The sequence below is a fragment of the Schistocerca gregaria genome, chromosome 6, assembly GCF_023897955.1.
Source record: "Schistocerca gregaria isolate iqSchGreg1 chromosome 6, iqSchGreg1.2, whole genome shotgun sequence".
NCBI lineage: Eukaryota > Metazoa > Arthropoda > Insecta > Orthoptera > Acrididae > Schistocerca > Schistocerca gregaria.
Window position 1 is genome coordinate 348,432,489 of NC_064925.1, and position 21,482 is coordinate 348,453,970.

Genomic DNA, 21,482 nt, shown 5'->3' on the forward strand with positions numbered 1-21,482 from the left:
CATGAATGTGAACAGAAAGACAAAAATGGCTCCTCCTCTTGGCTAACATTCAGTTGTTTGAGGTATGTATCAAGGTGTATTGGGGTTCTGTGCTCAAAGAGATGAACAGAATACCATCAAGTGGTTGGATGATTCAGTTGGTCTGCTAGAACTGTACAATTTCCAAATATTGATGATGACACACTGTGCAAGAGCGTTTCACATACCATTTACGTACGCCAAGAGTACAACATGTGAAATACAATATGCAAAACCCTCTGGTGCAGGCACATGTACTACTTGTAATCACACACTTAAAAAATTGTCTTCTGGAATTAGTCATGAATATATCTTAACTTAGAAGCTGAGCCCAGTAGGTTACCTACTCATCCATTCTGGCAACTTCACTACTTCTTCTTCTTCTTCTTCTTCTTCTTCTACTTTCCTCTTACATCATGTATCTTATGTGTCACATATATCTGTAAATTCCTTGTCACATTTACACTTTCTTTCCCAATATCCTCTATTATTATTATTATTTGTAATTCAGTTCTAAAAGTTCCATGCCATATTTCTCAAATTGCATCAGCTGATGAGCCAAAACATTATGACCACTTGTGGAATAGTGTGTTGGTCTACCTTTGAAATGCTGTTCTCCAATGAGTTCACAAGGCACATATTTTTGTCAAGTCCTTGCAATATTTCTGGGTATATGTCTATGCACAGTTCATGCACTTCCTGTAAATTACGAGCAGGTGGTTTATGGTCGTGGAGTTGGCGTGTGATAGTGTCCCAGATGTGTTCAACCAAATTCAGATCTGGCGAATAAGGAGGCAAAGAGATCAGCATGAGTTCACTGTCATACTTCCCCAACCACTGTACAAGAGTCTGGTAATGGTGCACGGACAGTTGTTGTGGTGGAAGATACCATCGCCATCGTGGAAGTTCTCAAACTTGAATGGCTGCAGCTGGTCTACAATAATGTTTGCTGCTGCCATAGTATCTTTAACTACTAATACTCGTGTCTTGGAATCTAAGATAGATGTTCCCCATAGCATGCTACTACTCTCACCAGCCTGCAACAATCGTGGGGAGGTTTCAAGCAGCCATTCACTTAGGTGAAGGTGTATCTGGTTATCACCGTGTGTAACACGAAACATGATCCTTCCGTTCAGGTGATTTATTTCCATTTATCCATGATCCAATCTCAACGATCCTGTTTCCACTGCAGTTACAGTTATCATTGTCATTGGATGCACATGAGAACACTTAGAGGTCATCATCTGTGGAGCCACGTTTTCAGCAGTGTATACCAAATGATGTGCTCTGAAACACTTGTGCCTGTGCCAGGATTGTACTCTGCCTATCCTGCTTTACAGAGCTAATAGGCCATTGACTTCATATTTTGTGATGAGGCATGGGTGTCCACCTTCAATCACTTTCCATAGACACTTATGACAGTAGCGCACAAATAGCTGATCAACTTCGATGTTTCTGAGATGCTTGTTCCCAGGCACTGGGATGTAACAGTATGCCCTTTGTCAGTCACTTACATAAGTGGATTTCCCCATTCGCAGCCCATATCATTGCTAGAATGATTCTCCTTTTGTCTCTGGTCTGTTTACACACTTCCTTACTGCATTATGAGCCAACATCATCAAGCGGCAGCATTAATTCTCATGGTGGGTAGCACTCAAAATTTTGTGTCTTATCATTTGCAAAAGAGAAACTATTATAAATATGAAGAAGGTGGAGAGTGTGTGTTCAGATATCAAAACATGAAATAATACCATAACACGTTTCAGATAGAACTCCAACCATAAAAACTGAGTGGTGTCGTGCAATGTTTAAGACACTGGACTTGTGTTCCAGAGGGTAGAGGGTAGAATTGAGGTTCAATTCTTCGTCAGCCATCCAGATTTAAGTTTTCTATGGTTTACTGGAATCGTCTGAGACAACTGCTTGAGATGTACACAAAAGATTTCCTAGCTCCTCCTGCTCTGTTTCTGATAACGTATTAAACCCTAAACTTAATTTCTGAACATCAAAAATTGAGTCAAGCACAGAATCAGGAAGATTGTTTCTTTGTCTGTGTGTCACTCGGAATCACACGAGCTAGAGTCAACTGAGGTAACATAGTATCAGTGAATTCTAAATCATTCACGAGGCTTAAAAATGTATAGTAATTCATGTGACTGATAAATCTGTAAGCACAAATACATTCTTGCAACACCTGTTTGTATTTTGGATTCCACAATTTTCTATGGTTTTGTGAATTCAAGAGAATGGTAGAATGATATGAAGTTGTATAGAAATGTCTGAATGAAAATGTGTAAATAATGTCTTTGTTGAATGTTTTATCATTTTCAGTTTCTTAGTACTCACTTGATCCTGTTTGACAGAAAAAGTGAGCTGTTCTTTAAATATCACTTGTGCTAACAGATGTGTTTTAGTGTAATTTTGTTCTGAATGATACTCTTCAACTAAATACAGCTATTCACCTGTCAAGCAGGAACGCACATCTCACGAGCAACATGGATCATCTCGTGGTAGCTCCTCAAGACCAGGAGAGGAAGTCTTTGGTGGTCGAGGTACAGCTGCTGGAAGCAGTGCTGTCGCTCCACCTGCTCCCGAGTCCTCAGCTGCTCCAATGTTGGCACGTAGTGGTTTCCAGCCTTATCGGCCAGAGGAGTCAAGAATTGGACATCCGCCCCCACCTCTGCCTCCTGCTGCATTTGCCTTGGATCCTACTGCTGCAACAGCTTATGCTCAGTATCACCACGGCCTGTACCCCACACATTTGCAGCACCCCTATGGGTAAGGCATACAAAATTATTTATTGAAGTAAAACTTGTTTTGCATATGTGATTTTATGTGTAGTTATTGAGGATGTATATGCTACGGAAGAACTGGGAAATTTGGGAAAAACCCAGGAATTTTGTCATCCAGGAGAAAACAGGGGAAAACCCAGAAATTTTTCATTCTTTTAGTCTTCAGTTAAATGTTTGTAATTTTGACTGCTTAACACTTAAACAACAAAGTGTGTCAAAAGTTTTAGGACAAAGACTATGAAATACTTCATAACAATAAACTGCTTCCGATGAGCATGAAATCACAACTGTTTACATGAAGTTCATTTGAGCAGGTGCCCACAGGCTCACATGCATGTGCTGTTGAGTTGCGTATGGGCAGTACCTTTTCCTGGCTAAGTGAAGTGTGGCTGTTAGCTGTATTAGCAGTAGCAACAAGCAGCCAGATGCTATCAGGGAGAATGTTTCTGGCACACCCAAGCTGCCAGATTTGCACTTGCGCACAGCAGTCTGGTTTGTAGTGGGGAGGGGGTTAGTCTCCACATAAGCCACGTTTACATTTAGTGATTTTGCTATTTCCTCTTCGTTTACACTTCTCATATCAAATGAAAGCAAAACGGATTTCTGTGGTTGGGAGCTGTCAAGCCAATTAAAATTTATTCACAACATTACAGAAAGGCTAACATAAGTTATTAATTTCAGTTTTCTGATTTCATTTTATTTGCAAGTTTTTGGGAGTCAGTTACCTTGCACAAAAATGAAGTTATTTTTGTTGGTTTGCTAAATAAATGTGGCTTTTATTAATTTTTCCCCAGAGGCAGCGAATTTATTTGAACGAAGTGTTTCATTCTGCACTATTGGCTAGCTTCAACTGTTCACTGAATTTCAAGTGCACATTTTCATCTTCTGGTATGTATTGCTTTATGCTATAATAAAGAAGCAAACATACAATGTTGGTACTCCAAGAAAATTTTTATCCTGAAAACCACACTGAAAAGCTTAATACCAGGTTGGAGCCTACTTCATTGTTAATCTGGACATATGAATGTGCACTTTAAGCTGAATTATGCATTTTAGTATGGTTTACGAAATTCTTTTATGACATCATGTAAATCTCTTAATGGTATATATGAACGAACATACGGGCTTCCTACGTCATTGTAGCTACCTACACGCAGTAAAACCTATTTTCTGGTGCTGTCTGGCAACTACTGAAACATGTCATGGGAAAATATTGCAGATGGCACTTTGAAAAGCGTTAGTTTCAAAGTAAATCTCGTTTTACACAAGATGAATTATGTTACGTGTGTAAATGTGCAATGAATTTCTTAAATCACAGAGCATTTGACTCTTATCTAAAACTTACTTCATTGAGGACTAGCCACTTATAAGAATTTCAAGCTCAAAAGACCAGATATTAATGTCATTATTGAAAATTTTATTGGCACTTTGTGTGATGTATCTTAAAGTTTAACACACACAAAAAGATGAACATTATAAGTGAAAGCTTAGATTTTTTTGCACTTATTAATCTTAAAGACCAATGTTATATGTGAAAGTTTAACTTTTCTTGTAGCTACATGTGTACATTAATTTAAGCCATTAACTTCTGTGTGTTCACACTACTTAACAGTGATGTTGCTATTGGCTATGTATGTGGTGTGTCCTAAGCTCTGAATATCTGCTGTCATTGGCTGGTGAGAACACGTGACATGAGCTGTGGCTTACATAAATGCATCTCAATCTCAATTTCAGTGCTTTATAAACTAATGTGATGTTTCAAATCTATACTTTCATAATACGAATAAAAAAATAAGCAGCATACCTCTAGCAATATGAAAATATTACTATATCATCACAGATCTTTCCTTAATTAATTCCTCCCTGAGTTTTTGTTCTCTGAAGTTTCACACTGGTATATAAAACTTTACCATTCAAGGGATGATACTTTTACAGCTCCAAGTCACTTATCATAGAAAAAGTGTAATTTTCACCTTTGAAGAAGGGTATTTTGACGTGGGAAGAAGCGTGTTTTTAACCGGGAAATCTGGGAATTCTTTTTTCTTGTCTGCATATATGCCCTGTTATTGACTGTGCCATAGGTGAGTGGTGAAAAATGTACAGATTCTCTTTGGGAGTAAGATACATTTACGTAAAAGAAAGTGGCGGGTAAGTTGCATATAGAATTGGAAATAAGAGTTTGTTTCTTTCTTTATTCCACAACTTGAAATGTCCAACATTGTGTGAAAACTTCAGGTTTGAATGTCAACAATATGTGTGAAAACTCCAGATTGGAATGTCAACAATATTAGAAAAAGGATAGATTGCTACCCACTGTAGAGATGACACATTGAGTTTCAGGCAGGCACAATGAAAAGACTGTTGCACATTTAGCTTTCGGTCAAAGCCTTCTTGAGAAAGCCCCCCCCCCCCCCTCCCCCCCCACACACACACACTGGCATTAATACAGGTTTTTGGAGCTTATAGAACTGTTGCAATAACATTTGTGCATTACAGTAAAAACATTGAGAAGGATACTTTTATGCATTACACAACTTTTGATTAATTCCTCTGTCAGTTTTTTCCAAGTACTGATTCCGAATGTAGTAGCTATTCTTTGGTAATATTATTGATGGTACTACTTATGATGACACAGGATATGATGTAATAGACTTTAAATACATATTTATTTTTCATTATGTTCCAGCCTGGAAGGACAGCTATGCTTGGAGCGTTGTGGAATGTTACGTTCACCATTATTTCCACCTCTGCCCCCTACAACCTACCTATATGGGCTGCCACGGTATTCTCCTGATATGCTTCCAACACCCTTTGGAGTTATATCACCAGGCATGCATGAGCGGTGAGATATGTTACTGCTAACGGTTTTTAACTTAGAACTGTTATTTCCTCGAACATATGATTAAGTTACACTTACAGAGTTTTAGCTATGGAAGGCAGCTGTTTTTAGTAAGTTTTTTAGTATGTACTTAGTGAGGAAACTACTCAAGACCTTTTTTTTTGGGGGGGGGGGTGTTGAGTTATGTCAAATATTTTGTGGTGGATCTTTGAAAATTTTCTTTTATTTGTATTGTTGCTGGTTGACCTTCCTTATGTAATTTTGGTATAAGGTTGCCCCCTCTGGCAAACTGACATTTTTGGTGCATCACTGAACTTAGTTGTTGAACTCTCTTTAAACAAATTATCATTGACTTCTTTAAAAAAAGTTTGTTTCCAAGGGTATAGTTGAATGGAGCATTTGAAAATCAATTACTAAAATATGAATGCAGCTTTTTCCATTTTTCTGTTCAGGACACACTAGTAATGTTACAAGGTTATGAAATTTTCATATCTGCTGCTGTTGCAGGCTTGAAAGGTGTTGCATCCTGATTTTTGTCATAGCTTTTTTTTTACATGATTTATTAAAAGTGTGACTGTCATTTTAGCATTGCTCTGCAGATGTATTAAGTAGTTTGATAGAATTCAAATCAAGGGCTGTGATATAAAAGCTGGAACTCGTGTAGGTTTTTTTTCCTTTTATTTTCTTTAATATTTCTGTAATGTATATTTTATAATGGACGAAACAAAGCCTGAGAAGAAACATTATGGGCTATATGGTTTCTTTTATATATCAAATTTGCAAATGTATGTAAAACTTGTCATTTTTTGAATGTTTAAGTTCCTGATGTTTAACATTGTAGCTTTTTGTGTTTCCAACAATTGTTTCAAACAATTTTTGCAGACTGAAACTGGAGGAAGAGCACAGGCGAATTCGTGAAGAAGAGAAAGAACGTGAAAGGGAACAACAAGAGAGGGAAAGGGATAAAGAGAGAAGAGAGAAGGCAAAGAGAAGCCCAAGAGCCTCACCCTCACACCATCAGGAGTCTCCAGGTGAGGGAAGTCGGGACAGAGGACTTGTTTCATTGTAATTGTTTTGAAAAACCAGGTGTATCTCCATTTCAAAACTGTGATTGGTATGTAAATTTTAAAGGACAAACTTCAGTGAAACCCATGTTTTACAGTATTCAAGTGATGTAAAAAAATGTAAAATCTGGGAAAACATGAAATGTGGGAAATTACTTTTTTAAACGGTGCAAGTTACTCAAGGAGCTGACCCTCTTCCTTAATTCCTTACTACTACTTCTACTACTACTACTACTACTACTACTACTACTACTACTCCTACTTCTACTCCTACTCCTCTTGCCTCTACTTCCTGACACTTTAGCACAACAAATCACACTAAAAAGGACATATTTTGGAGAGAGGCAGATAGTACCAAACTGAGCAGCCAACATGTTGGTTTAAGTGTTTGCGAAGTTAAGGTGTCTTATCTGGTAGTTGTCATATTTATGCTTGCGTGTTATGAAAACATTCAGTTTAAGAGTTAGAAAACATGTAATTTTTAGTGAAATTTGTCCTGCTAAAGTGTTAGGAAAAGTAACATCAGTGGCTGAACATAGCATCCTGAACTTACCCTGCCATATAAGAATGAAAAGTGTGTTAAATACTGCAAATTGCTTTACATATGACATGCAAACACAGATATTGGTCTATGCTACAGTTCAGTATGTCACTATAGCATTATTTCACATCCACATTCATTAACTTCATCAACTCTCAAGCATTTGTCATTTTCAGACATAAACCAGACATCAGGCTAAAGTATAGATCAAACTCTCACCACAACCAAGACATTGGGGGGGGGGGGTTACCATATTGTGCTGTAGTTTTTAAAGAACAATCTTTATTAAAGAATAATAAGCCATTTTATTTATTATACTGACGTTTAATGTGGGTGGCCTTACATAATGAACAATAGGTACTGTAGTCCTACTTTTTAGCAAAAAATCAAAATCGTGCATTGCTTTGTTTTCTGAATTTCATTCAGTAAGGTTTTCCAGTTGATAAACACAATGGAAAGCTTTGACATCAACATTTGCAGCACTAATATATGTTTTTTACTCTCTTCGCTGCTGCATTTACATCTGCAATAGCAGGAACCTCACTATAATTATTTCCATGAGTTGCTTCACTGTCCTCTTTTATTTTTTTTATTATATGAAAGCCATTCTATCTTCAACAGATACACTTTCAGCATTGACAACGGACACTTGAACTCTGAACCTTTGCCTTTTGCGAGCAAGTGTTCTATCGACTGATCTACCCAAGCACGACTCACGACCTGTCCTCACAGCTTCAATTCTGTCAGTACCATGTTATTACTCAAGACCTGGTATGTCAGGTCAGTTCCATTCATCTACCTGAAGGTATCTCACTTTCCGAAAATAGATGGGGATGGTGGACTCACTCAATCTCAGTTCTTGCTTTGGCATTATATTGCAAAGCATCTAAAATTAGCACATGGCTTTCCTGTAATAAGCTTTGAAGGCATTTTTGTCCAAATCCAAAGGCTGCAATTTGTTTGTGCAGTTTGGTGACAGGAACTCTAAATGTATATTGAAAAAATGTATAGTTTTTGGATGTGCAGGTTAACAATCCATATACAGGATAATTTTCCTTTTACAGGTTCCCATTCTTGCATCAAGGCATGCAGTTGCTTCTGAAATTATTCAGATTCATCCATGCTTTGTTTTTGACGCTGTAGTTCATGGACATTGTTTTTACATTTTTGTAGCAACTTTTTTTCCAGTCACAAACTATTTAATTTTCAGTGTCATCAGTGTTAGTGCCTTGCTGTAGGGCAAACTTTACTGTGTTTCTTCCTTGGGGCAATTATTAGCCTCAAAAGTAAACTTCTGTTTTGGAAGGGCACTGAAAGAGTGACCAGTTTCATCTATGTTGAAGATGTCCTTAGGTCTATACTGCTTTACAAGTTCTTTTACCATTCACTAAAAGGGTCTGTTACTTAAAAGTGCTATCTGAAACAGTCTTTCTTTTGGTTATGGTGTTTAGCATAGACATTGATATCCCTAAACTTTGTGTTAACCCTGTGAATGCTCCGCAGCATGCTTCAATTCTTTCAAGACATTCCACTTTCTCTTCCATTGAAAAAATTTTCCTGTTTCTTGTTGTAATATTTCATATATTAAGTCTGTGAAAGAGAACACTAAACATCTACTTAGAGAAACAGCTACAAACAACACTGCACGGTGCACACAAATTCTGATACAATGGTTCACAGAAGTATCTTCGTCAGTTGAAATCTACTGGTCCGAGTATACTAGCAGGTGATAGTGTGTTCGGTGTGTATATGAACCACAAACAAAACTATGTTATTAACTACAAATACTGAAAGTTGATGTCCTCTGCATATGATTTTAATCACATGGCTAAGTTAACACTAGAACAACATGGCGACAATAATGCTGCTTTCTGCATAGGACACAGTAATTGAAACCTAAGGTTGGTAGAGGAAATAGAGAAGATCCTAAGCAGAGCACAAGTTTTGTTACAGGTTGATACATAAGTGTCATGGAGAGGCTCACCCAACTCCAGTGGCACACATTGCAGGAGAGGTGTTCTGTATCTCAGTATGGTGTACCATTAAAGTATCAAGAGTGTACATTCCTAGAAGAGTCAACCAACGTACAGGGTCTATCAAAAAGAATCATCAGATTTAAAAAATAATAATAACTATTATGTTATTTAAGATATGTTTGTGAACAATGTACTGTAGGAAAGAGAGAACTCTCAAGTTTTTCATGGTTCATGCTAGGTAGCAGCAGTGTGCCCCCACTTCAGTTCTAATAAAACTGGTGTCAGGACAACAGAAGGTTTCATGTGTTCTACATTTTGTGCAGTGAGGGTCAGTAATAACTGTTCAGTGAGATTTTCGTACTAGGTATTGTGTGGATCCTCCTGCAGTACAGAGCATTAGACGATGGCATGAACAGTTCCGAGAAACAGTTTGTTTGTGTAAAGAGAAATCGCTGGGCCATCCATGAGTGTCTGACACAGATGTTTAATGCATCCACCGTAGTTTCAAAAGGAATCTGCAGAAATCCATTTACCATGTGACTCGAGAGCTCAACTTGCCCCCAATGTTCATCTGGCATGTGTTGTGTTGACTTTTACACATGAAACCATACAAAATTCAGCTGCTGCAAGCTCTTCTTAAAGGTGACAAACAACAATGTGTGGAGTTCTGTAATTTTGTTCTTGGCAAGTGGAGGATGACAGTTTTCTTCACACTTAGTGTTTAGTGACGAGGCAACATTCAATTTAAATGGACAGGTGAACCGTCACAATGTGAGAATATGGGGTATAGAACAACCACATGAAATTCTACAATATGAGAGGAAATCTCCAAAATTTAATGTGTTTAGTGAAGTTTTACAGGAAAAGGTATATGGTCCAGTTTCCTTTTCTGAGAACTCTGTTACAGGAAGCACATACCTTGATATGCTTGGAAACTTTCTTTTCCCACAGTTGGAGACTGATTCGAATGACTTCATTTACCAACAGGATGAGGATTACTGAATCTGAGGATTACTGAACGATGGATCACTTGCACTGGAGCAGATGATTCAGCTTTACATTACTGGTTTCCAAGGTCAACAGACCTGATTGTATGTAATTATTTCTTCTGGAGATTTATGAAAGACTGTTTATGTGCCTCTGTTACCAACAACAATGAATGAATGAACTGAGACAGTGCACAGCAGCAGCTGTGGAAGCTGTAACTCAAGACATGCTGACTGCAGTATTGGAACAATTTGAATACTTCATTGACACATGCTGTGCATCTCAAGGGGGCAATATTGAACACCTTTGAAGAGGTATGAAAAAAATCTTTTTGACTTTCACATTCCATCAAAAAAAACAAAATTCATTGTGCATGTTAATTAGTTTCAGAACATAGATGTGCCAAATCGGATGATTCTTTTTTATACACCCTGTACTGCATCCTCCCAAGTATATCTCACGAGATTGCTCTGAAGATGAAATTAATGAAATTAGAGCATACACAGTGGCTTAAATCAGTCTTCCCGCAAACTGTACATGAATGGAACAGCAAAAGAGGAAAGTGACACTTTTACACAAAGCACCCTTTACTACACACTGTAAGGTTGCTTGCGGAGTATAGTTATTATCAAGACTTTTATTGAAAGAATTATCACCGTCAGCCACCAAACTAAGAGAGCTTGGCGTCGGCAGGAATAGAAGCACTAGCACCATGAATTGTTCAGATTTTTACTGGTTCAGACCTGCTGACTACAGCGCCCATGGCTCAAGAAAGTTGACCACATAACACTTGTAAACATTATTTGAAGATCACCGCTATGTCAGAATCATTTTTTGTCAGTTACATCAGTGTTCTCTCCAAGAACATCGTTTCATAAAGTGCAAATTGCAGGAAAGTTATGAACATGTTATTCAAAACCCTGTGTAAATTAACATCATGAAAACAGAAAATTTGACAGGAGCAATAAAAATGTAATTATACATTACAGTCACTCAGTTACTGGTTCGGGTTTCCCCCCCCTCCAAGAATCCTAAAATGCTCACATTGAAATAACTTTCAGTGATTATCTGATTTGGATTTACTCTGAAATGTCTGTTTCTTTGATTATATTGAATTGAAATCCATGGTTTGTTCACCTTCATTTCTATGACCAAATGAAGTGGTGTAGATCTTCTGTCATTGCCCATCATTGTACATTCTGAGCCTGTGCTTCATTTGTACTGACCTCTTCATCAACTAGACATGAAATTCTAATCATGAATCTGTGTTCCTTCATCATTGTTTGAGCTTTAGTCTAGCAAGAAAATTTGTCTGAAACCTTGTTCCTCTTGCATCATACTTCATTATTGTAATTGCTGTAATGGTGTCCATCAGTGAGAAGTTGAATGTTATGTAAATAGCTGTGTCCTCCAACTTTATGAAGCAAACTAGTGCAGTAGTAAAGCAATTATCAAAGTTCAAGATTAGTTCAAGCTTTGTTGATGCAAGTTTTCTGTTTCTGTTAACCTTTTCCAGAGGATACCATCATATTCCATATACATTTGTTTAGCTGAGTAGTCCCCTTTGGGTCAGTGACGAATTTCCCACCAAAACTGAAGATACATTTGTCACCTTACTGCCAGAGAATGCTGTCCATGCAGATCAAAAATAGAAGAGGTTAATATGATACTAGCAAACTGTAGGGGCATCTGTGGTTAGGTTACATAATTATTATCTCTTATTTGAAGGTTTTAATGCCTAGAGACCATTAGGAACAGAAAGTTGTTGGAAACCAAAAGTGAATAGCAATGAAATCCTAAGTTCAGATTAATATTTTTATGGTAAGGATGGGTTAGTTGCCATTGGTGGTAGCGTATTTATTTCAGTAAAGAATGCAGTAATATCTAATGAGAGTAACATGGATTCAGAGTGTGAATTAATCTTGGTGAAGTTAAGCATCAAAGGTGGGTCAAAAATTGTTCTTAGACACTTTCATAGACCACCTGTTTTGGAGACTATAAAGGTTGAACACTTTAGAGAAAAACCTTTAGAATTTTGTGAATGTTTCCTATTCAGACTGTTCAACTCACCCATGTATAGATTTGGAGAGTCATGCTGTCAAAACTGATGCCAGAGACAGAGATTCGTGCAACAATATTCTGAATATGTTGTCCAAAAATTACTTTGAGCAGATAGATTGAGAATCAACTTGTGAAGGTTATGTCTTATATCTCCTAGCAACAAACAGACCTAAACTTCTCAAATTATTTGATGTAGAGGAGGGTATCAGTGATCATAAGGCTGTGATAGCATCTATGACTACGGATATTACAAGGAATGTTAAGAAAGATGGGAAAATATTTTTGCTTTGAAAAAGTGACAGGATACAAATTACAGAGTATCTGAGAAGATAACATAAAATATTCAATGCTGAAGATGATGAAGTGGGACAAAAATGAAAAAATTCAAAAATGTCATTCACTATGCCTTAGACTAGTTGTTTAATAGCCATATTAGAAAAATGCTATGAAAACTAAGAGGTTCAAGAGAGTGATGAAGTAAGTGAATGTTAGTATGAGGAGAGCAATGGGGCAAGTGTTCAGTGACTCAGATTTTGTCAACCAATCTGACTAAAAACTCCAAACAAAAATGAGTATGTAGTTTGAAGTCATCTGTCCTTTCACTCACCAGCCATAACAGTACTGAAACAGAAAATAACACAGAAAAGGCCAAAATATGGAATTCGGTCTACCGGAACTGTTTCACTGTGGAAGAGTGTAATATACTTCTTCCTTTCAATTTCTGTACGAACATTGAAATGGCAGAAATTGAGATGGTTGATCATGGAATAGAAAAGACAGTACAATTACTTAGTAATGGAAAGGCAGAGAACTTGCTCCCTTCTAGCACCAGTTCATTGTATTTCGTTGAAGCGATGAAGCATACCTAATGACAGGAAAAAGTGCAGGTGTGTGTGTGTGTGTGTGTGTGTGTGTGTGTGTGTGTGTGTGTGTGTGTGTGGAGAGGGGCAATAAAAAATGAGCTTGCTGGGTATCAAACTAGATTTGTGACTAGATATGAGATTTACTTGACAGTAGAACTCAACACGGAACAAAATTGACAGGTGTAAAGCTAATTTCCAGAAAGGAAAGTGTGATAGGACTGTTACTATTTACAGTGTATATATGCTGAAGCACCAAAGAAACTGGTATAGGTATGCATATTCAAATACAGAGATATGTAAACAGGCATAAAATGGTGCTGCAGTCGGCAACACCTATAAAAGGCAACAAGTGTCTGGCACAGTTGTCAGATCGGTTACTGCTGCTACAATGGCAGGATATCAAGATTTAAGTGAGTTTGAACATGATGTTACAGTCAGTGCACGAGCGATGGGGCACAGCATCTCTTAGTTAGTGATGAAGTGAGGGTTTTCCCGTACAATTGTTTTACGAGTGTACCATGAATATCAGGAATCTGGTGAACATCAAATCTCTGATGTTGCTGCGGCCGGAAAAACATCCTGCAAGAACAGGACCAACAATGACTGAACAGAATTATCTAGCATGACAGAAGTGCAACCCTTCTGCAAATTGCTGCAGATTTCAGTGCAGGGCGATTAACAAGTGTCAGTGTGTGAACAATTCAGCGAAAAACATCATCGATATGTACTTCCAGAGCTGAAGGCCCACTCGTGTACCTTTAATGGGAGCACGACACAAAGTTTTACACCTTGCCTGGGCCCATCAACTCAGACATTGGACTGTTGACGACTGGAAACATGTTACCTGGTCGGATAAGTCTATTTTCAGATTGTATTGAGCGGATGGACGTGTACGGGCATGGAGACAATATCATGAATCCATGGACCCTGCATGACAGCAGAGGACTGTTCAAGCTGGTGGAGGCTCTGTAATGGTGTGGGGCATGTGTAGTTGGAATGATAAGGGACCCCTGATATGCCTAGATATGACTCTGACAGGTGACATGAATGTAAGCATCCTGTCTGATCACTACATCCATTCAAGCCCATTGTGCATTCTGATGGGCTTGGACAATTCCAGCAGGACAATGCAACATCCCACACATCCAGAATTGCAATAGAGTGACTCCAGGAAACTCTTCTAAGTTTAAACATTTCCGCTGGCTACCTAACTCCCCAGACATGAACATTATTGAGCATATATGGGATGCCTTGCAACATGCTGTTCAGAAGAGATCTCCATCCCCGATACTCTTAGAGATTTATGGACAGCCCTGCAGAATTCATGGTGTCAATTCCCTCAGGCACTACTTCAGACATTAGTCCATGCCCCATCATGTTGCGGCACTTCTGCACCCTCATGGGGGCCCTACATGATATTAGACAGGTGTTTCTTTGGCTCTTCAGTGTAAATGATCTAATAGAATGTGTTGGAAGTTCTTTAAATCTGTTTGCAGATGATGTGCTTGTGTATAAGAAGGGAAGAACACCAGCAGTCAGTCATGATTTACAGGAGGGCCAAAAAAAGGCTCGGGCAGTTGACCCTGAACGTAAATAAATGTAACACATTGCTCACACATAGGAAAAGTAATCCACTGCTATACAGCTACACTATTGATGATGAATTGCTGGGAACAGGAACTACTGTTAAATATCCAGGAGTATCTAGCCAGAGCGAGAGTAAGTGGAATGACCACATAAAACAAATAGTAGGAAAATCAGATGCCAGATAAGGAAGAATGTTAAGGAAATGTATCTCATCCATGAAAGAAGTGGCTTACAAGGCACTTGTTGGCCGATTCTTGAGTGTTATTAATCAGTCTGAGACCACTGCCAGACAGGACTGGTTGGGGAGAGAGGGGCGGGGGGACCAACAAAGAGTGGCTTAAGTCATCACGGGATCATTCAGTTTGTGTGAGATGCACAACAAACCCCATTGCCAGATGTTACAAGAGAGGTGTGATGCATCACACAGAGAGTTACTACTGAAATTTTGAGAGTACTTTCCGGGAAGTCAGACAACATATTACTTACTCCCACATATTTCTCGGCACATGGCCACAATGAGAAATTTCAAGAAACTGGAGCTAATACAGGGGCTCACCAAAAATCGCTCTTTCTGTGCACCATTCACAAATGGAATGGGGGGGGGGGGGGGGGGGAGATTTGTTAGTAGTACCAGAAGTACCCTCCACCACACACTTTTGGGTGACTTATGGAATACTGATGTAGATGTAGCACCATACCAGCATGTGCATTTTGTCTAAGAAGTTGTATTTTATTTCTGAATATGTTTCAAATGAATACTGTGGAATTTATATGAACCGTTCCTTCACAGAATTTACATTAATGTAAATAGCTGGATTGTCATGAGTGTATTGATGATACTGGCAAACTGTTAATTTATCAGGCCAATTTTTTGTATTAGTAAAGGTATAACTGTTAATGAAATCTGCATTTTCCATGGCAGTTTTTTGAATTATTTATTTCTTGAAACTTCCTGGCAGATTAAAACTGTGTGCTGGATCCAGACTCGAAATCGGGACCTTTGCCTTTCGTGGGCAAGTGCTCTACCATCTGAACTACCCAAGCACGACTCATGATCCGTCATCACAGCTCTGCAATATCCTTTCTTCCAGGAGTGTTAGTTCTGCAAGGTTCGCAGAAGAGCTTCTGTGAAGGTTGGAAGGTAGGAGATGAGGTACTGGCAGAATTGAAGCTGTGATGAAGGGTCGTGAGTCGTGCTTGGGTAGCTCAGATGGTAGAGCACTTGCCCACAAAAGGCAAAGGTTCCGAGTTCGAGTCTTGGTCCGGAACACAGTTTTAATCTGCCAGGAAGTTTCATATCAGCACACACTCTGCTGCAAAGTGAAAATCTCATTCTATTTATTTCTTGTTTGTACACATAGAGAAAGATGTTGACAGTCTTTGGTGGATTTTACATTAGTATTTCACACACACAGCATTGTTTCTGGCTGAAAATATTTTTTTCCTGCATTATTTGCATCCCCTTGTCATCTTTGTTTTCCACGTCCCCTTCCATCTCCTCCTCCTCCTCCTCCTCCTACTGCTGCTACTGCTGCTGCTGCTGCCACCACCACCACCACCACCACCACCACCACCACCACCACCACCACTCGCTAGTACTATCCCTCTTTGTCTTGCTCTTCCCTCTTTTCACATTCCATATACAGTTATTGTGGCAGATTAATGATTTTCTGAATGTTTCTGTATAAACCCCAGTCTCTGTAATTTTATCACTATGAAATCTTTGTGGACATAACAACCTTTTACACAAGAAGTTGATGCAAATCTTTTCCAGAATGCTACTGGATTTTAATAAGCATATCTCTAAAGCTATTGGACTTATATTGTAACCATACACACCCACAAATAATTATGCATGTTGAAGAAAATTCACTTGAATGACAAAACAGTTTTGAAGTTCCATACAAAGTCAAAGTACAATGCCAGGCTGAATCCAATTACATAAAGAGAGTCTTGAGAGCAGTCAAGTGAGGGCGTGAACAAATCGTAACAGAACAAGAATGAGTGTTCTCTGCTTTGGGATTACATCAGATAAGTTGTTACTCCCTTTCTCGAGGTGGCGCTGTCAATTAGCACTGTGGGCACTGACCTCAATGTAAAGCTGTCTTTGCTGTTTTACTGGTCTGTTGCCTGGCAGATGGACCTGAGCTACCTGGCATGGATCCTGGTGAATGGAATCATAATGACGAGAGTCGGCACCTTGTGTTCCATTATGGTAGTGGCCTGTGAAGTGCTGGTAAGACATAAGTGGTAACATGAAGTTTTACCACAGTCCTCTTCCCTTGGTGGGGTGACTGTGAGATGATGCAATTGTGGTGTCCCTCTCCACAACACAGGTTCTGCCACTTGGCACCCAGCAAAGCAACATCCTTCTCCTGGGCACTGTCGAGAAGTGCCCTCAATCAGGCAGAAGCTGTCCGTTGGCAGCCACCAAGAGTAGGACTGAAAATTGTGCTGGTGGTGATGGTTCCACCGCAGGTGAATTCCCACGAGTATAACCCAAGCCGCATGGGGATGCTGGACCTGGATCCTTGGGGATGTCTGTAAACTCAGGGGCAGGAACCTGAAGTGGCTGATGCGGCACCTGCTGACAATCGGGTGTCATTTTGTTTGCCATTGAACCTCAGCCAGACCTGGCTCCTGACACGTGTGCGTAGGGTTGGAAATAACATTGGAGGAGGGTGGAGTAGGCAAGATTAAACTTGGCATGGGAGGTGGCGGCAGAAGCAAAAGACAAGGTCATGAATTCCTTGAGGGAGGAAAGCTCAAGAGATGCGTGAGGGCAACGGAGGCTGGTCCCCCCCCCGGGGGGGAGTTGACTGCAATGGTCGGCCACCAGCCTGTCCACCAACTGCAGTGTGTAGATTCTCTGACACTACTGGCTATGGATGACTGCCGGAATCCACTGCTTGTCATGATAAAAAATGTGAGCCCAAACAGAGGTCCATGGCATGTATTGCGACAACGTAAGTGCCCAGAGAGGGTGTATGACAGGCAGCAGGTGGTTCAGAATCATGCACGGCTGGCACCCATGTAACAGTTCTGCCAGACTCTTCTTGCCAGTTATTGTGGAGCTGAAAGTACTGAGATGATGTGTGATCATGTCTTCCAACATGGTGTCTCCTATGAACTCCTATATCTGTCTCTCGACAGTCTATATGTGGCAGTCTGCGTCCCTGTTTGACAGAGGGTGCGAAGGAGGAAGTCTGATGTGGTGGATACCATGTTGCGCACAAAAATGTTGAAGTCTGTGAAGTAAACTGTGGACAGTTGTCTGTCACGAGGGTGCAGGGTAGGCCTTCCATAGTGGAGATCGTGGTGATTGCCCACACCGTTAATTCTGCTGTTGTGGAAGGCACTTTCTAATGTATAGAAACCAAATGTAGACAGCTGTAACAGACAACCAATAAGTGTCCAGAAATGGGCCTGCAAAATCTAGGTGGACGTGCTCATGTCTCTGTGAAGCCTCTGGCTATGGTGATTAACTTTGCCCTATGGTGGTCTGTTGACCTGCACATTTAGGACAGGCAGTAATTAAATGTTCAATCTCTGTTCTGTGGCCAGTAGACCTGTTGGCAAACATACCAGAATGACCAGTTGCAGCCCAGCAAGTTCTGCTGACAACAAAAAGACACCATCGACGAGGGTCAGTACATGGTAAGAATACTATCCTCTTTAGTTAAAGAGAGTAACATTTGTCATGGCAGATCAGAGAATAAAATATAAATATAGCATTAACTTCAGGAGTGTCTATGGAAAGTGAAGTATCCTGAACTTTCAACACTTCTACAAGAAACACATAAGCATGTAGTTCATCCTTTGTATATAAGAATACAATTAATTCAACACAAATGCTCTTTGTTGACCTTTGAAAGAAAGAAGTAATCAACATTGTAACTCTTTCCTAACAGGAAAATATGTTCAAAAACAAATGCAATTACTTGGAACAACAGAAGGAAGGCTTTCACAATCAGAGTTTGTTCTCTACTAAAGTGCACGTCATTTATGACGGCGGCTGAGTTTAGGTTTGTTCTGCGCATCTGACATCACAAAACACAGTCCCAATGAACAGAAAATGACATTGCCAGAGCTCAACTGCAGTACAGAGCACAGACAAGTGTCTTCAGTTTTAGAAACGTTCAGTCGTAAATAAAGTAATTGAGAAAAGCAATGTCTTCATAGCAGACTTTCTTTTATAGAAAGTTTGGAAAAAGCGTTCTTTGTACCAATTGCTTCATACTCTATTAATTAATTAAACCAAACAAGCAATAAGCCTCCTAATTCAGGCGATAGTAAGGAAAGGTGTTTTTATCATTTCCACTAACCACTTTTTCACAATAAAGAACAGCGGTAATTGTTTATTTCCTATTGTACTTCGACAAAACGTGATTAATTCATAGTCATACCAACAGTGTTTGTCGTTATTTTGCGTGTCTTTTCAACTCCTCCCAGAGTAGTGTTGAATGATGAGCTGCATTAGCGCAACAGTTAAAGTGTATGGCTGCTAAGCGAAAGGTTCTGAGTTCAAACCTGGTTCGGTGCTTAATATTTTCTTTACTTTAAAACAATATCGAAGTGTCTTACTTCATAAATTTTATTCGTTTGAAAGTAATTTTTTGAAATTTCTAGTGGCAATTAAAATCGACCATACAGAAAGTATACGCTATGGACTTTTACCTCTGCAAACTCTTCAAAATATCGTGAAATGGTTGACTACAATGTAATGCTGCACAATAACTGCGTTGAACATTGAAACAAAATTAAGTCATTTATGGGGGGAAGGTATCAGTCATGAAGATGTGTAAAAATCAAATTTTTGGGCCAAATAGTTTTTGTGAAATCGAATGATAAAATGTGACCAAGCAGTCGAAACACCATGTGTCTGCACAGGCTAGCAGTGCGATGATGACAAAATGGCGCACACCGTGGAATGTGGGTAGCACGTCTCTGTAGCAGCGAAAAGGTTAATGCGGCCATGGTGGCTTTACTTCATAAACTGCACGCTCCCCCCTGAACGTAAGTTTGCGAACTATACTATGGCGCTGCTTCTCTTGACGCGTGCAGCTGGCAATGCAGCAATCTCCTGCGTCTGGGCGGGCATGTGCGAACCACCAAGATAAAAGAATTGAACTATAGTTGACTATCAAATGTTGAAGTCCTTGCTATTCTTGAGCAGAGCACATTGGAACAAATTAACACTTACGTTATGGTGTGTACGAGTTCACAGTTTCTACAGTCTCACCAACTGAGTTTGATAGAATACCAGCAGGCTGTTGAGCAGGTTCTGAGGTCCCTTGGTGGTGATGGCGGTGTGCGGTTGTTGGTGCTGGATCTAAAATAGACTTCCCCCCTTGGCTGGCTGTGTCATAACTGCCATATTGTTGTGAACGATCCTAAATACCTGCACGGCACAGGTACACTTCTTCCTGATTGGCTGCCCATGACATTGGTGGATGCAGCAGAAGGTTCGTGGTATGAGCGACCTCTCTTGGTGGTTTATATGCTCGGTGTACAAGAAGGTCCTCTGCACGTCGCATGGTGTCCGTTGTCATGTAATTGCAAGGGCTAAGCTGGTCACCAGTTTGATGGTGGCCTGTTGCCGTGTAGTGTTGGCATTTGATGGCTTTTATGGAATGACAAAAAATTTCCAGACTAGTCTCATTTATAAATGATAATAATGCTCACATAATATTAAGGACAAAAAGCTGTCTTAAGCCAGACGTAAATAGCAGTGAAACTCTAAATTTAAAATTGGAATGTATATTGCAAAGTTTGGTTGAACACCAGAGGCTTACATGTGTTTGTAACTGCAAAAAATAAGAATATTTAGTGAATTTAGTATGGCTTTGGAAAGTGAAGTATGTGTTAAATAAGATCAAACATTGTCATCAGATGCTTTTATAGCCTTCCCTGCCTCAAGAACAGTTCTGGTAGAACATCTGAGAAAAATCACAAATTTTATTGTTTGTTTCATAGTACGAGGTGGAGATCCCAACTTAGCCACTATAGACTGAGAGATTGAAGTGATTTGAGGTGGGCAGTAGCAACATAGTGTCATGTAAAATTGTTCTAAATGCCTTATCGAAAAATTATGTTGAGCAGCTAATCAGAGAATTGACATGTGAAGACACTATATTAAATCTCCTGACCACCATCAGGCCTGAACTTTTAGAGTCTGTTATCTTAGAACAGGGAATTAGTGGTTATAAGGTCACCATGAGAGACAGATGCAGATGCAGATTTCAGATTACCAGAGTGGTCAATGTGAAAAATTTATCTCTAGGACCAAAAATGTTGAACATCAAAGGACAAAGTTTGAGAGTATTGTGCAATACATCTTAGGCAGTATATGCTGAACAAATTGTGAGGGATCGCAAAGACCTGGTGTGGTTCAACAGCTGTGTTAGCAAGCTTCTATGAAAGCATAGAGTGTCACCGCAAATTTAAATGTATCCATAACCTCACAGACAAACAATAAATGAATAAAATTAATATAAGGAAATACATGTTCAAGCATTCAATGAATTCAAAAGTAAAATTCTGTCTGTTGAGTTAACAGAAAATCCTAAGAAGTTATGGTCTTATGTTAAATCATTGAACGGATCAAAGCCAGGCACTTTGTCACCACAGTGGCACTGAAACAGAGAATGACATAGAAGAGACTGAAATACTACTTCCTCCAAAACTTTTCACAGAGGAAGATCACACTAAAGTTACTCCTTCGAATTGTCACACAAATGACAAAATGAAGGAA

At 39.3% G+C, this 21,482-nt stretch overlaps 1 protein-coding gene across 2 annotated transcripts in view; it reads left to right on the forward strand.

Annotated features, from left to right (window-relative positions):
- The window catches only part of LOC126279117 (protein piccolo), a 593,503-nt gene that overhangs the window by 521,493 nt on the left and 50,528 nt on the right, over positions 1-21,482 (forward strand). Inside the window, exons 12-14 of one of the 2 annotated variants that reach the window (XM_049979596.1) lie at positions 2,489-2,796; positions 5,497-5,652; positions 6,532-6,680. In XM_049979596.1, coding sequence (XP_049835553.1) covers positions 2,489-2,796; positions 5,497-5,652; positions 6,532-6,680 — 613 coding nt within the window. The remainder of the gene's footprint in view (positions 1-2,488; positions 2,797-5,496; positions 5,653-6,531; positions 6,681-21,482) is intronic. The other variant, XM_049979597.1, reaches the window with a different exon arrangement.